This window comes from Carassius gibelio, chromosome A6 (assembly GCF_023724105.1).
Source record: "Carassius gibelio isolate Cgi1373 ecotype wild population from Czech Republic chromosome A6, carGib1.2-hapl.c, whole genome shotgun sequence".
Classification (NCBI taxonomy): Eukaryota; Metazoa; Chordata; class Actinopteri; order Cypriniformes; family Cyprinidae; genus Carassius; species Carassius gibelio.
The window spans coordinates 30,620,510-30,637,168 of NC_068376.1; the positions used below are offsets into that span (position 1 = coordinate 30,620,510).

Consider the following 16,659-nt stretch of genomic DNA (forward strand, 5'->3'; position numbering starts at 1 on the left):
GTAAAAGTACTTTTGTATTTTTAGCCGCTCGCGGCTTTTGTCGCGTGACGGTATGGCATCTGACACTGCACAGGTAAACCCACACGTGTCCATGCGAAATGGGTGCAGGTGTGTGGTCGAGCCCGGTGTTAGCGTGGAGGATGTTCTCGTGGTGGTGGGAGAATTGATTGGTTTTGAGAATATTCTCTCAGCATCACGAATGAACAAGGCGATTGTAGTGTTTTTAAAAACGGAACAGTTAGTGAATCAGCTGACAGAGAGCGGGATTTGGATCAATGAAACTTTTGTGCCTGTGACTCCCTTGGCGGCTCCGGCCACGAAAGTAACAATTTCAAACGTGCCACCTTTCATCTCAAATGAAGCCATCATTAAAGAGTTGATTCGTTATGGAAAAATTGCTAGTCCAGTTAGAATGATCCCGCTGGGATGTAAAAACACGGCATTGAAACACGTCCTTTCGTTCAGGCGGCAGGTTTTGATGTTTCTCACTTCTCCCGAGCGCACTTTAGAGATTTCGTTCCGCGTGAGTCATGGAGAAAGTTCATATATGCTGTATGCGAGTACTGATAATCTTAAGTGTTTCGAATGTGGAAATTTGGGCCACAAACGTTTCTATTGCCCGCACAAAAAAGTGGACAATGAACAGCCTTTGCCTGTCGTTTCAACCGAGAGCGGATCGTCAAAAGATAACAACAGTTCGGATATCGTGGAAATTACAACGGCAGGAAAAAAAGTGACAGAGAAAAGGCCTGCTGAACGAATCATCGGGGATAATGAGGTGAGTGAAAGCGATGGTGAGAAAGCTGGATGTAGTTATGCTGTTGTCAGGCATTCAAATCATGAAGTTGAAGATGTGGTTGAGAATGTGACACAGACAGATGTACAAACAGTGGAGGAAGGCTCAGTAGATGAGTTGGATGGAATGTCTCAATGTACAGATGATAGCATGAAAGATGATGATCAATGGGTGGAAGGTGTAGATATGCCAACAGTGGCGAAGGAAGATTTGTATACTGTGGCTGAAATCAGTGAATTTCTTGATGAAACGAAGGGTAGAAAAGTTGAAGTTAGTGATTTTTTTCCAGACTTGGAGAAGTTTATAACATCTGTTATGTGGGCAAGGAGACATAGCAATCATGAAGAGCTTTCACAGCAGAAGCGTTTTAGACTAAGAAAACACATCACTGCAATTCGACATAAAGGTAAAACTGAAAAATTTGGACCAAAGAGGGGTAAAAAATCTAACTAATAATCACTATGGGTAATACGCTTTTCTTATTGTCTGTCTTTTTTCTCTCTCTTCTTCTGATGGACACTTTACGGGTGGGATCCTTAAATGTTAATGGGATGAGGGATAGGAAGAAGGCAGGAAATATAATAGAATTTATCAGGTTGAAAAATTTAGATGTGATTTTCCTGCAAGAAACTCATAGTGATATGAATAATGAGGTTGACTGGCGACTGTGGTGGGGTAATGAGTGTGTTCTTACTCATGGGACTAACCTGAGTGCAGGAGCTGCAATTCTTTTTTCTCCTACCACTAAAGTTAGAATTCTGTCAAAAAAAGAAATTGAACCAGGACGGTTATTGGCAGTTAGAGCTGATATTAATGGTCTGTTTTTTGTTTTTGTTAATATATATGCACCTAATATTGGATCTGATAGGATAAATATTTTTAATAAATTGAAGATCTTCTTAAAACAACAGCAGGTTAATGATTTGATCATTTTAGGAGGGGATTGGAACTGTACACTTGATCCATCTCTTGATAGAAATGGAGAAGAACCTAATTTTCAGTCACCTACGGTTTTAGCTAACATTGTAAAAATTTCTAACTTCACGGATAGTTGGAGAGAAAACAATCCTATGGTAAAACAATATACTTGGGTAAAGGTGAATGAGGGGAGAATTTCAGCTGCACGTTTAGATAGATTGTATTTATCAAATAATATGAAAAATAGAGTTGTACATACAGCTATTATCCCCACATATTTTACTGATCACAAGCTTATTACTGTTGACTGTACTTTGATATCGAGAAGAAATAAGAGGTCATATTGGCATTTTAATGTAAAGTTACTTCAAGATAAGTTTTTTTGTGAATCCTTTAAGCATTTTTGGGAAACTTGGAAAAGCGAAAAATGCAGATATGAAAACATAATTCTCTGGTGGGAAATTGGTAAAACGCATATAAGAGAATATTGTCAACAATATACATCTTACTCAACTTTGTGTTTGAAACGAACTTTGGAAGGGATTGAGAAAGAAATTCTAGTCATTGAAGAGAACATGATGAGAGATCTTGATGCGTATGTACAAGAGTGGAGTGATAAGAAATTAAAGTTGAGTTCTGTTCTAAATGAGAAAGTTAAGGGTGCTCTTGTGAGGAGCAGGTTTATGTTATTGAAAGATATGGATGGGCCTACTTCTTTTTTTTTTAACTTGGAACATAAAAGTGTACAAGAAAATAAAATGCTTAGTTTGAAAAACAGTAATGGTCATGATACAAGCGATCCCGTAGAAATGCGAAGATTGGCAGTGGACTTTTATTCTAAGTTATATTCTGCTGAAAACACAGATGAGAAGAGCCAGAATGAACTTTTACAGAACCTTCCCTGTTTAAACGCTGAAGATAAAAAAACTTTGGAATCAGAACTTACCTTTGGTGAATTAAGTGCTGCGGTATCAGGACTTGCCTCAGGTCGTACCCCAGGTATAGATGGTCTACCTGGCGAGTTTTATAAGCACTTCTGGACCTTAATTGGAACTGATTTCCACGAAGTACTAAAAGAAGTTTTTCGAATAGGTTTGATGCCTAAAAGCTGTCAACGAGCAGTTTTAACCCTACTTCCCAAGAAAGGTGATCTTACCTTAATAAAGAACTGGAGACCGGTTGCACTTTTATGTTCCGAATATAAACTAATATCAAAGTGTTTGGCTAACAGGTTAAACAAGATAATGCACAGAATTATACACAAAGATCAATCCTATTGTATAAAGGATAGATGTATCACTGATAATTTGCATTTAGTGCGTGATGTTATTGATTATGCCTTGGAAAATAATGTTGATATAGGAATTTTATCATTAGATCAGGAAAAGGCTTTTGATCGAGTTGATCACCAGTTTCTTTTCAAGGTTTTAAAGGCTTTTGGTTTTGGAGACAAGTTTGTTTCATTGATAAAATTGTTGTATAATAATGCCACATGTATGATAAAAATGGCGGGTGGACTAAGTGTTCCTGTTAAGGTACAAAGAGGCATAAGACAGGGATGCCCACTCTCAGGGCAACTATATAGTTTGGTCATTGAACCTCTCCTCTGTAAATTGAGAGAAAAGCTAACGGGGTTACAGACAAATGTTCTAAATTGTAATGATTGTGTGAAAATCTCAGCATATGCTGATGATATCACTGTGGTTTTAAGAAATGGATATGATGTTCAGGTTTTAAAAGATATTTTGCTGAGTTATGGGAAAGCTTCATCTGCCAAAGTAAATTGGGATAAAAGTGATGCACTATGGTGTGGTGTGGATTATAATGGACCGCAGCTTCCAGCTAGATTACAGTGGGGAAGGGCTGGGTTAAAGTACTTAGGGGTATTTTTAGGTAGAGAGGAATATAAGAAACAGAATTGGGAGGGCCTGATGGAAAAGGTGAGTGCAAGGTTGTCTCACTGGCATTGGCTGCTCCCCCAGCTATCGTACAGGGGAAGAGTTTTGGTCTGCAACAACCTTGTTGCCTCATCCTTATGGCATAAAATGACTGTCTTAGAACCCCCTGAGGAATTGGTGGAAAGTGTTCAAAAACGTCTGGTGAATTTCTTCTGGTCTGGTCAACATTGGCTGAGAGCATCTGCGTTATATCTACCTAGACAAGAAGGAGGCCAAGGATTGGTGGACATTAGAAGCAGAATAAAGACTTTCAGGCTTCAGACGGCAAAAAGACTACTTTATGGAAAAGATGTAAGCTGGACTGGAGTAGCTTGTGCCCTCTTAAGAAAAGCAGGCAATATGGGGCTAGACCGACATTTCTTTCTAATGGACACTCAAGGAATGGATTTGTCTGGACTGACACCTTTTTATCAGTCTATGTTGAAAGCCTGGAAAATATTAAATGTATCAAGGAATCTCCAGGATGTGAGAGGCCTTTGGATGAGAGAAGAACCCCTGCTGTACAATCCTGTTGTGGACTTGGACAATTTGAAGTCATCAACAATGAGGACTGTTTTAAGGAATGTTGGAATAACAAAGATTGGACATTTAATAACAACGAATGAATGGATGTCTGCTGAGATGCTGGCCGCTAAGCTGGGGGTGAGGTCAATTCGCTTGACACAGAGACTGTTGAATGAGCTCTTTGAACGTTTGCCAACGGATTTTAAACGTGGTTTGGAGACATCAAATGAAGATATAGATGTTCCTTTCCCAGAGTTAAAAATTGCACCTGCTTTTAATGCTTTTCAAGAAAGGGAAGGGATTTTGCTTACCTTCAAGACTCCTGAAATGGAACTTTTCAGTGAAACTGGGAAAAAAGCACTGTATGTCACATGTGTCAAAGTCTCACATATGAACTCTTTAGAAGGACTAAAAGAATCTAAATGGCAGGAGGATTTTGGACCAGGCACTTCCCCTAAAAGAAGCTGGGGGACCTTGTACAAACCTCCCATTGAAAAAAGGTGCGGGGACCTTCAGTGGAGAATTGTGCATGGTTTAATAGCCACAAACAGATACAGAGCACACATTGATCCACAGGTAGGGGAGGAATGTCTATTTTGTGGGCAAACAGAAACTGTTTTGCATTTGTTTTTTTACTGTGGTAGACTTGAAGCTTTGCTATCTCAAATAGAAGAATGGTGTAGAAATTTAGGAGAAGTGTTCTCACCTGTACTTTTTATTTATGGACCCATGTATAAAAAAAAATAGAAAGCAGATCCACGTGATGCTAAACTTTTTGTTTGGGCAGGCCAAAATGGCAATATGGCTGTCACGTAAAGGTAAACTAAATGGTGTGGGGTCAACCGATGCAGTGGCTATCTTAAAGGGTTTAGTCAAATCAAGGCTAACGGTGGAACATGCGTACTATCAACTGATTAAAGACATAGAAACATTTAAATATACTTGGGGAGTGGAAAAGTGTTTATGTGAAATTGATATTGATGGTTCTCTGCAAATTAATTTCTAATTGTTTTTATTTCTCTTAAACAACGAATGGTTTGTTTTTCTGATCTGTTTTTAAACTGTGAGGTGTTTTAGAAAATTTTTAAATTGTAATATTTATTACGTATGGTGTGGTGGAATTTGTGTGTAGTTATATTATGTGTAGTAATGTAATTATGTAATTTGTCCGAAAAATGGTAAATTAAAGGATTGTCAAAGTCAAGTCTCTCTCTCTCTCTCTCTCTCTCTCTCTCTCACTCGCTCTCTCTTGCGCTCTCTCTCTCTCGCTCGCGCGCGCATGCACACTCTCGACTGAGAGCATGGACTAAAAAGCAGCTCACGTCTATTCCAGGAGTTTGCAGTGGATCAAATCAAAATATTGCTTTAAAACATCTAACAGCTCAGATACATTATACAATTACGAATGTTAAAATCACAGTTGAGATCATGTCAGGTGTTGCCATAGTGCATTAAAAACAATTACAGTAAGAACTGGACGGAAGGGCCCCACATGGGACAGACTACAGACATACGAGTGTGTAAAGGAGAGACTAGAGAAACAAATGTATTTGGAAGATGGAAGGACCCCATAAGAACATGACTGGAAACATGCCGGTGTGTGTGTGACATTATCTGGCTTTTAACAGCCAATATAAAGCCACTTTAGTAGTAGAACACCACCACATACATGTCAGCATAGATGAATGTGTTTGAATGTACTTTTACCTGTGTGCAGGTCTGATCTGGGTTTGGTCCATCATTTAGCATCTGAGGAACAGGGCTAGTCTCATTCTCTAATGCTGCGGCTGGAGTCTGAAGGCCTTTCACCTGAAATAGACAGACAAGAAGACACTTAGAACTGTATGAAGTAGGGCTGCACGGTATTGGAAAAAAATGACATTGCGATATTTTATTTTTCTGCGATATATATTGCGATATGAAATCTTATCAAATTTTGGGGTGAGCACACTTACATTCTCATTTTAAATGATTTAAAACATCAACACTATCGTCTCAAGTGATTAATATGCGCGAGGGAGAGAGAGCAAGACAGTGCTTGTGTTGTTTGAAGACTGTGAGCGTGCGGCCGGGGCTCTCGCTCTCTCTCTATGACTCTCTCTCTCTGTCGCACACGCTCTCTCGCACTCTCTCTTTCTGTCACTCTGTCTCTCTCTCGCGCTCTCTCTATCGCACGCACACTCTCTCTCTCGCGCACGCACACTCTATCGCGCAAGCTCTCTCTCTCTCTCACTCGCTCTCTTTCGCGCTCTCTCTCTCTCTCGCTTGCTCTCTCACGCGCACACGCTCTCTCTCTCTCTCTCTCTCTCTCGCGCGCCGCGCGCACACGCTCTCTCTCTCCTCGCGCGCGCATGCACACTCTCGACTGAGAGCATGGACTAAAAAGCAGCTCACGTCTATTCCAGGAGTTTGCAGTGGATCAAATCAAAATATTGCTTTAAAAACATCTAACAGCTCAGATACAGTATACAATTACGAATGTTAAAATCACAGTTGAGGCCATGTCAGGTGTTGCCATAGTGCATTAAAAACAATTACAGTAAGAACTGGACGGAAGGGCCCCACATGGGACAGACTACAGACATACGAGTGTGTAAAGGAGAGACTAGAGAAACAAATGTATTTGGAAGATGGAAGGACCCCATAAGAACATGACTGGAAACATGCCGGTGTGTGTGTGACATTATCTGGCTTTTAACAGCCAATATAAAGCCACTTTAGTAGTAGAACACCACCACATACATGTCAGCATAGATGAATGTGTTTGAATGTACTTTTACCTGTGTGCAGGTCTGATCTGGGTTTGGTCCATCATTTAGCATCTGAGGAACAGGGCTAGTCTCATTCTCTAATGCTGCGGCTGGAGTCTGAAGGCCTTTCACCTGAAATAGACAGACAAGAAGACACTTAGAACTGTATGAAGTAGGGCTGCACGGTATTGGGAAAAAATGACATTGCGATATTTTATTTTTCTGCGATATATATTGCGATATGAAATCTAATCAAATTTTGGGGTGAGCACACTTACATTCTCATTTTAAATGATTTAAACATCAACACTATCGTGTCAAGTGATTAATATGCGCGAGGGAGAGAGAGCAAGACAGTGCTTGTTAGGGGTGTCACGATTTCGATTTTAAATCGAAATCGATCGAAATTAAGTCACAGTCTCAAACTTCGAATTAAAAAATGGAATCGTCGATTCTGCCACGCCCCCATGTTGTATGACGGCAAATCAATGACTAAAATAACCGAGCATACAACTGATGCTGGCGCGCGCGCTATATGGCTTCCGCGAGAGGAAAACTGAATCGGATGCGAAGAAACAGGAGCCCGTGAGCTCATTTCAAACCTCTCGCGTGCGCGACATGTACTCTGCGCGCAATACAAGCCCTCGCGCGCGCATGCTCATTCCCCACATCCTCGCGCTCGATCATCTCACCTCTGCTCGCCGCGAACAATTTTATTTTTGTCAGTCGTGGGGCGGAGCTTGCTGTTTTAGTTGTTATCTCAAATGTCATCGGTTATTCCCCTTTTCCTAAAGTCAGTATTCGACGCCTGTTAGAAAATGATTAATAATTCACTTGACTTGACCCATGACTTCATCAGTGGACCAGATACATGTGAGTAATCATTTATTTTGCTTGTTTAATTTATTTTTGTCTTTAATGTAATTTAATGCATTGTTTATAGAGTAGATCTTTTGTAGATACTTGATTAACTGGAATTCTTCTGATTGCTAGTGATTGCAGTCTTGTAATAAGAGATACACATATTTTACAGACTGTAATGATGCACACACACACACACACACATACATACATATATATATATATATATATATAAATCTAAATCTAAATGAATGACAGCGAAGTGTTTAACAAGTGTTTTATCTTTCATCTTTTAAATAGATACATCGTTATATCTTTTGTGAATAAGACTACACTTACAAAAGAGAAACTGGATGGCAGTTTATTTTAAGTTTTCAATTGACTAAAGATATAAGTTATTGATACATTATGTTGTTAATAAAAGTTTAAAATTTGACAGTGTAGTGTGGTACATTGCAAACAAAGGTCAGATATTATATTGCATAAAAGTCTAGTTTGAAAAATGACAATCTGTGCTTTAAAAAGAATAAATGTAAAAATCGAGAATCGAATCGAACCGTGAGCTTAGAATCGAAAATGCAATCGAATCGAGGATTTGGAGAATCGTGACACCCCTAGTGCTTGTGTTGTTTGAAGACTGTGAGCGTGCGGCCGGGGCTCTCTCTCTCTCTCTATGACTCTCTCTCTCTCTCGCGCACGATCTCTCTCTCGCATGCGCGCATACACACACACACTCTCTCTCTCTATCGCACACACTCTCTATCGCCCACACTCTCTATCGCGCAAGCTCTCTCTTGCGCTCTCTCTCTCTCTCTCTCTCGCTCGCGCGCATACACACACACACTCTCTCTCTCTATCGCACACACTCTCTATCGCGCAAGCTCTCTCGCGCTCTCTCTCTCTCTCTCTCTCTCTCTCTCTCTCTCTCTCTCTCTCTCTCTCTCTCTCTCTCTCTCTCTCTCTCTCTCTCTCTCTCTCTCTCTCTCTCTCTCTCTCTCTCTCTCTCATGCACACTCTCGACTGAGAGCATGGACTAAAAAGCAGCTCACGTCTATTCCAGGAGTTTGCAGTGGATCAAATCAAAATATTGCTTTAAACATCTAACAGCTCAGATACAGTATACAATTACGAATGTTAAAATCACAGTTGAGGCCATGTCAGGTGTTGCCATAGTGCATTAAAAACAATTACAGTAAGAACTGGACGGAAGGGCCCCACATGGGTCAGACTACAGACATACGAGTGTGTAAAGGAGAGACTAGAGAAACAAATGTATTTGGGAGATGGAAGGACCCCATAAGAACATGACTGGAAACATGCCGGTGTGTGTGTGACATTATCTGGCTTTTAACAGCCAATATAAAGCCACTTTAGTAGTAGAACACCACCACATACATGTCAGCATAGATGAATGTGTTTGAATGTACTTTTACCTGTGTGCAGGTCTGATCTGGGTTTGGTCCATCATTTAGCATCTGAGGAACAGGGCTAGTCTCATTCTCTAATGCTGCGGCTGGAGCTTGGTTTTTTTTCAACTGGATTGCAGATAAAGAAGAACTCATTTTAACACACATCACAGATCAAAGATTAAACGCATTTCCATAGACAGTAAAGAGTAATATTGGAAACATGGTTAATATTGGAGAAATACAAAATTTGCTCTTGCAACAAAATTTTTTAAAAAAGAAATCTCTATACTTAATCTAACCAATTCACCTTACTGCGCCAAGGCCATTTTGAATCGCCATAGTTGTAATCAATTTCATCTCCTATTTCTATTTTCTTCAGAGAAAAAAGGCACAAATGTGGTTTGTCGTCAACTATGATTTTTTTCATAACGCAATTTGGATTTTTGTGGTTGTCATTGACCAATCTTCCGAGAGATCCATCTTCTTCAGATGCATCCAGGCTGAAAAGTATCAGAAAAATGGTAAAAGTTTTACATCTTTTTAAAAGTTTTATTGAAAGAGTTATTTTCAAAAGAATTTAAGAGTTTTTGTGCTTAATTCATTAATCAAGTATTAAACCCTTGTTTCAGGGTTAACTTGTAATTTCTCTAAATCAATACAAAACATCCATCTTTCAATGTTTACCATAAGTGATGATTCTGCCACTGAAAGTCAAAGAGAAATGTGCTTTCAATCTCTGAGTATTTTCTTGACTTGCATTCCACCTGTGTGAGGAGTTTACCCCTGTACTCCAACACGAAGTCCCCGGGTTCAATGGGGTGTGTGGCAAACACTCCTCTTCCTACAATAATATATAATAATTAAACATTTCATTCTGGGACTCAAAAAGAGATACTACAGTATTTTCAAAGTGAGGTTGAGGTTCTTGCGTCTAGTAAGTGTATTACCCGCAGACAATGCTCAGCACTCTCCCAGTTGTGATACTCTACAGGTAAAGTGCTTTTTTGAACAGACTTTATGTGGCCAAAGAATGTTTTTGATGCATACCCATCCACATCAATGCATCACTGAGGTCCTGTCTATGCTCCGTTCGGTTCCCTTAAAGGAGTCATGACCTGTAATATTCACTTTTCCACGAGAATCAATGTATGTTATGATTGCCTAACGATTATACACTGGCCGGGAAGCCGATATTTAAAAGTGAAGCATTTGTTTACCCCTGGGTTCGTAAACCAGCCCACGTGCACGCGCACTCAAATACGAGATTTTAATACCATATATGGACACCGCAGACCTATGCTGCAGGAAGCCCGCCCTGCCCCTCTCTCCCTCATATTCAGTCTCGAAAGATGCAGAAATGTAGTGCAAATGTGAGTTGCTCTGTTGTTGACTGTCAGAATCAGCATGTAACTTAAATGTGTATTCTCTCCCAAGAACGGACCAAGCTGTCAGGGACCAGTGGATTAAATTCATTTTTAATGACGCGGTTCCTACAACCCTTCCCACTGGCTTAAAGTTAGGTGTCTGTGCTAATCATTTTACGCTGGAATCGTTCACAAATTTGAATGTCTAAAAAAACCACAACGTGAAACAAGGCAAGAACACCACATGATAGCAAACGTTGATCTCAAATACCACTGTAAACTGATAAAAAAAAAAAAGTAGACTAAAGCCCTATTCGGACGGGACTAGTTTTCTAAACTACGTTTGAGTTTCGATTCTTACCACCTGAAGTCTTTGATTTTCATGTACCAATTCGGACGGGACTATCTCTGTGTTTATTACAGAGGTGGGAGGGTCTGATTTGTGCATCTGGGCGTCACAGAGATCACGCGCTCTGTATGCGTGCATTTAATTCATTCAGAATGATTGCCTTAGTATTATTACACAATAGATACTAAATGGCTAGTATAACAAAACCATGTTAATGTGTGGTTCCTTTAGTTTAACTTGGTTCCCTTTTTTTATTTTATTAAATGTAATTAAAACATTGTGTAACTGAGTACATAAATGAACGTGAGTAATCTTACCTGATGCTGATATTACAATAGCCGGTATTAACAGTTTACTTGATCTTGCTCTTGATTTATTATTTTTTATTATTATTTATTTGCCGCTAAGCAAATATATCAAACATGCACGCGTAAGAGCATCTACGGTAATTCACGTTGGCCAAAACACACAAGGACAGTGTTGTGAAATAAAATATCACCGGCAATCACAGACATTCGCATTCGGACGGGATTAGTTTTCTCAGAGGATCACTGAGTTTGCTGAAAAACGGTAGGTAATTTGCTCTGGAATTATCACAGAGGTTGTGTGAGAAAAACACAGACGTGGCAGATTCGGACGGGATTAAAATCACCAAGTAAATCTCCGTTAATGTAATCTACATTAAATAAAAGGTATAATGTATGTCTCAGTCAAACTGATTGTCTTTACCATTCAGAGAAATCTTGATGTAGACGTCCTTCCATCGACTTCCTTTACATCTTTAAGGGTCAGAGGAGCTCTGTGTTTATTTTTTTCCACTTTTCTTTTTTAGAAGGGCCTGAAAGACTATAATAGAGCGTGGGTATCCAAGGTAATACTAGGTTATGACTGTTTTAAACTGAGAGTGCCGTGTACCATTTAGTGCAGGTAACACCAGTGAAGCGTAAGAACATCATGCAACTTACTCAAAACCGAAATTCATAACCTCTAACCGACGTAATTTTCCCATGTCAGTTATTTTGGCTTTTTAAATCCTGTTAACACTTCCCCCTTAAAAGCATACTAGCACGTGTGTAGACACATGACTCTGCCCCGTCCAGTCAGTGGCATAAAAGCAAAGCGATGTGAGCCTTGCGTCTTCACTAAACTTTGTCAGTTGTATTTGTTTTATGGTTTGGACATTCAAGTGATTAGATGATCGGATGTGTATTATATCGATCTACCATGTTACCATGTTACCATGCTTTTGAAATGCACAAGTTGTGTCAAGGAATCTTCTGCAACTTACCTTTGTAATGGTCAATGAATCTCGGCATAAACCCATCCTTGTCAGTGCAAGACAGAATGTATGTCTTTGCATCATCTATAGGCTTTTTCCTCATCCTCCTTGTGGACATAATGGCCCTGTGAAAATAATTGTAATTTGTATTTAGTCAAGGCAAATCTCACAAAAAGGTTTTTGAAAAATAGCAAGTCACAAAAAAAAAATTATTATGTAAAATAAATAAATAAACAGACATTCATACAAACACATAGACGCCGCTACAGCTGTGTAATGAGCTTTGCTATTGTTTAACATCAAACACGGGCTAATGAAATATGCAAATTCTGAAATGTGCACACTGAAAGCTGACTGAGCCTGTTGAAGCGGAGAAGTTAACTTGTTAGATGATAACCATGTTGTGCTGCACAGACACTCAGTAATCAATTTAAACTAGGGCTGTCAAACTTAACTTCTGGTACAGCAGCATGGCGGCGCTGCCACATGACCATTGACTGACATATGCAGCATCACATCCTTCCTCATACATAGGTGCTTGGATTGTTATGGGGGGTCCAGGGTAGGCCGGTACCACCCAGACAAAAAGCTTGGTGAAAACTTCCCTTAGAAGTATCTTGCTACATTTGTTGATCAGTTGATCAGTCACAGTGATGCTCTGAAATTTAAGAATGTGTTTTTATTTGTAAAAAATGTGTTATATATATATATATATATATATATATATAAATAATGATGTTGAGATAAGATGCTAAAATGGCAAGCATCACTTCACATTGTCTCGGACATGGAAAACTGAGAGCAGGAAAGATTTTTCACTAAATACTTTGCATTTTGCGAGTTTTATTGAACAATTATGTGACCAAAACATCCACAACTGAATTGCTACAGCTATATTTCTGTAATTGCAAAGTAAATTTGGAAAAACTCGAAGGTGGTCTTTTCTATTATTTTCCCTCAACTGTCCTGCTCTAACAAACCAGCTGCGGGTAGTATGAGTAACTTAACTCCAAAACGGCACCGTAGCTTCAGTCCTGCCTTAGCTTCTGGCTAACCTCCATCTGCCCTGTCTTGCTCACAATTCACAACCGATTCCACCTTTAACGATACGACTTCACTGCACCCCGTCTCTGTCCCGCTGTCATGTCCGTGGTGACGTTATTAAGGTTATGCCAACTGCTAATAGTAATATTATGTCGCTAACGTTAGCTACATGGCAGCTAAACGAGGTATATAACGCCATCACGATATAACGCCAAAATATGAACTCACCATAAAAACCTCACAATTCACAACCAACTCCACTTTTAACGACAGGACTTCACTGCACCCCGTCTCTGCCCCGCTGTCATGTCCGTGGTGACATGCTATTAGGTTAAGCTAACTGCTAATAGTAATATTATGTCGCTAACGTTAGCTACAATGCAGCCAAAAGAGGTAGGAAAAATCACGATATACTGTAACGACAAAATAAACTCACCATGAAAACCATGCCTAGCTTACCTGTTGCATCAGAGGTCGGTATTTGTAAAAATATTCAGATTTTCAACCACTCCTCTCTCTCACTCTTCTTCTGTCTTCAATCTTCAATCCTTGAAGTCATCTTCTTCTTCTACTTCTTCTTCTTGTGCAATTTCCGCAGTTTTCCTTACTTTCGCGCCTAATTATACAGTGCAGTAATTTCATTGGCCAAAGGTTTCAGATTCCCGCGGTGTGTATTTGAATTCGCGGGAAGTGTATATCCTGACTTCCGGTTAAAAAAAGGCTCGACCATACACACCTTCACACACTTACCCACTTTTTGCTACCTTACGGGCCACTTTTTAGAGATGAAAAAAAAAGCAATGGTAGCATCAGGGGAAGCTGCTGAGCTTATTTTAATTGAAATCGGATTGGGGCCCACCATTTTGGGCCCCACTCCGATTTTGGAACTCCTTAGGTGGATGTGCTCCCACCGATGGGAACCCACACCGACGTAAATGTTAGTACACACACACACACACACACACACACACACACACACACACACACACACAGTCATAAAGCAGGAGATTTCTATATTTCTCAAAGTTAGGCTATATACTATTTTGCATTAGAAATTTACCGCGAAAAAACAATGACGACGTTTTAGACGCTACTCTCTATATTTTTTTATTTAACATTTTTACTTATTAAAAACATCAATTTAATAGCATTTACTGTGTAAGTAGGCTATTTTGTTAAAAAAAAGAAAAAAAGAAAACGTTCTTACGTTGACTTGTACTAAAAACGACATCATTATTAACTGATTTTAGGCTTTTTAGATTATTTTGCGTGTTAATGATCGCACAACATCCACCGCGCGCGCTTTCGCGTGGAACAGAACAAATCCCGTGACGGATGCGAGGAGAGCAAGAATAGAGGCTCAACCCCTTTCTCTTTCAGTCGTTCTGTTGCTTTTTGTTTGGGTTAACAATAGAGAGAGAGAGAGAGAGAGAGAGAGAGAGAGAGAGAGAGAGAGAGCACAGAAGCGCGAGCTGCTCTCCATGTCTTCAGTCTAGCGGAGCGGGCGATGGATGTGAGATTTTACCCTGCACCTCCTTCAAGCGTGGGCTCCTGTACATTACCCACCGACAGCAGCCTCTCCTCTCTGGACTATTACCACTGCAACAAGGTAATTCACCCCACCGTGCGTTGGCTTCTCCTTCTTCTTTACGCGCCGGTTCAGTTTCTCTTTCCCATGTGGGAAATAACCTGCTTCATTCACTTCAGGGCAGTTTCATCTGTTGCAGAATGAACATCGTGTTATTTAGTGTAGGCTGCGTATGGTGAATGTGTGAGTTTTGTGCGCGTGTTGGTGGCTGATGCGAAACCTCGGACGCGCGTGCATCTCCCGGACAAGCTGGAAAACATTCCCAAACTTAGTTCGCTATCTCGGGAATGGTGCACTTGCACTTGCATCACTGGTATATTCGTGCAAAAGCAGCTCTAAGTGGAAAGCATGAGTAAACTGAAGTCTTCTAAAGACTTGTTTCTCGAGGGAAGGTGCAGAGCTCCAGCGACGCTCGATGAACGTGAATTTTAGGAGAATTCGCTTCATAATTGCTTTGCTGATAGAACTACATCCCTCCGTGACGTAGAAGCAATTCCACGTGTAGCGAACAATTAATTAGTTCGTATTTATCACGGGGAAGTCTGCTCATCTTCCTGGCTGGATTTCTGTGCATTTTGATTGGAATGAAACAAGACAACCCGAGACCCAAAACGGTGGTTGGTGCATGTAGCTTTCTCAGGAATATTCATAAAGAACATTAAAACAGAATAATGTGTGCATTGTGTTAAGTTGAATGGTTTGCAAGTCGGGAGATGTATAAGATACAGTACAGTGCTGAATCAAAATATAATGTGGACTCGGCGTCATAGAGGCTAACTAGGATAAGATTTTAATCATTTTCAATCATTGTTTCTCTATACGTTCACCCAGTTATCTGTGATGACGTGCAGCATTAAAAAAATAATTAAAATCAAATTTGAGCCGGTATTGCTTTTTGGGGTTTTAATGGTAGCCTATTTGCATAATGCAACTCCGTTGTAATTCCTGCTTAATTGTCATCAAAGTTTACTCAGCTTTTATGATCCCGTAGTAAGCGAAAGGGACGTCGAACTGTCAAATTCGCATTTCGTTAATGTAGAATTCGGAGTCAATTTGGTTCGGAATCGAATCGATGTATTTACGCGCTTTACATTTTCCGTGTTCCGTGTTGAGTTCGGGAAGCTTGATAGATATAGTTAGTTAAACGCCACCAAACCGGATATTGCATATAAATATAGCAGTAGACCTACTTTATTTTCTAATAAACAGACTAAATATGAATTTGCATATTGTTATACAGGAACCAATCAGCTGTGAGAATGTTTGAGCCTCGTGCCGTGGCTCAGTAACGTACAGATTGTGTATTAGCTACTTCATAATTGTTTTTACTGAACTCATTGTGTTATTTTGATGTATGAATTGCATTGGCTGTATATAATGGTTACCTTCAAGAGAAAATGCATTATTTAATATATTTAATAAAAGCATTGCAGATTCTTTTTTTTTTTTTTTTTTTTTTTGTAGATGTATATAAGACAGTCTGTGATAGAGCTTAAAATTCAGTCATCCTGACAGAGAGTAACTCATAATTTGCTGCTGGGTGTTTATAGTAGGGTGTCACAGTTCTGAGCATATGGAAAAGATCAGCCATCGAATGGAGAGCAGAGGAATCTAAGCCAACTCCATACGTTGAAAAATGATCCCGTGCAAGTGGACATTATGAAGCAAAATTTTAGGGGGGAAAGCCTGCTCTCCCCACCACAATGGCCCTCTTTATGTGCCTCAGTTTTAATAATGCAATATTCTCCAACATTCTTGAGAGGCCCCAAATGAAGGTCACGTATGGAGGTCTCACATTAATATGTAACGTTTTAGCGTTTGCATGAAGTGGTTTACAGT

At 39.8% G+C, this 16,659-nt stretch overlaps 2 protein-coding genes across 33 annotated transcripts in view; one reads left to right on the top strand and one right to left on the bottom strand.

Annotated features, from left to right (window-relative positions):
* Positions 1-13,744, bottom strand: part of LOC128016052 (uncharacterized) — an 87,021-nt gene extending 73,277 nt beyond the window's left edge. For 9 of the 28 annotated variants that reach the window (XM_052600388.1, XM_052600381.1, XM_052600384.1 and 6 more), the window contains exons 1-7: positions 13,692-13,744; positions 12,198-12,313; positions 9,881-10,037; positions 9,504-9,696; positions 9,221-9,322; positions 6,957-7,058; positions 5,884-5,985 (exon numbers count right to left, since the gene is read on the bottom strand). In XM_052600388.1, coding sequence (XP_052456348.1) covers positions 5,884-5,985; positions 6,957-7,058; positions 9,221-9,322; positions 9,504-9,696; positions 9,881-10,037; positions 12,198-12,306 — 765 coding nt within the window. In that variant the 5' untranslated portion in view covers positions 12,307-12,313; positions 13,692-13,744. The other 19 variants (XM_052600394.1, XM_052600387.1, XM_052600392.1 and 16 more) reach the window with 4 other exon arrangements.
* A 905-nt stretch (positions 13,745-14,649) lies between these two features.
* Positions 14,650-16,659, top strand: part of LOC128016055 (thymocyte selection-associated high mobility group box protein TOX) — a 110,514-nt gene continuing 108,504 nt past the window's right edge. For 2 of the 5 annotated variants that reach the window (XM_052600404.1, XM_052600408.1), the window contains exon 1: positions 14,650-14,841. In XM_052600404.1, coding sequence (XP_052456364.1) covers positions 14,740-14,841 — 102 coding nt within the window. In that variant the 5' untranslated portion in view covers positions 14,650-14,739. The remainder of the gene's footprint in view (positions 14,842-16,659) is intronic. The other 3 variants (XM_052600405.1, XM_052600409.1, XM_052600407.1) reach the window with 3 other exon arrangements.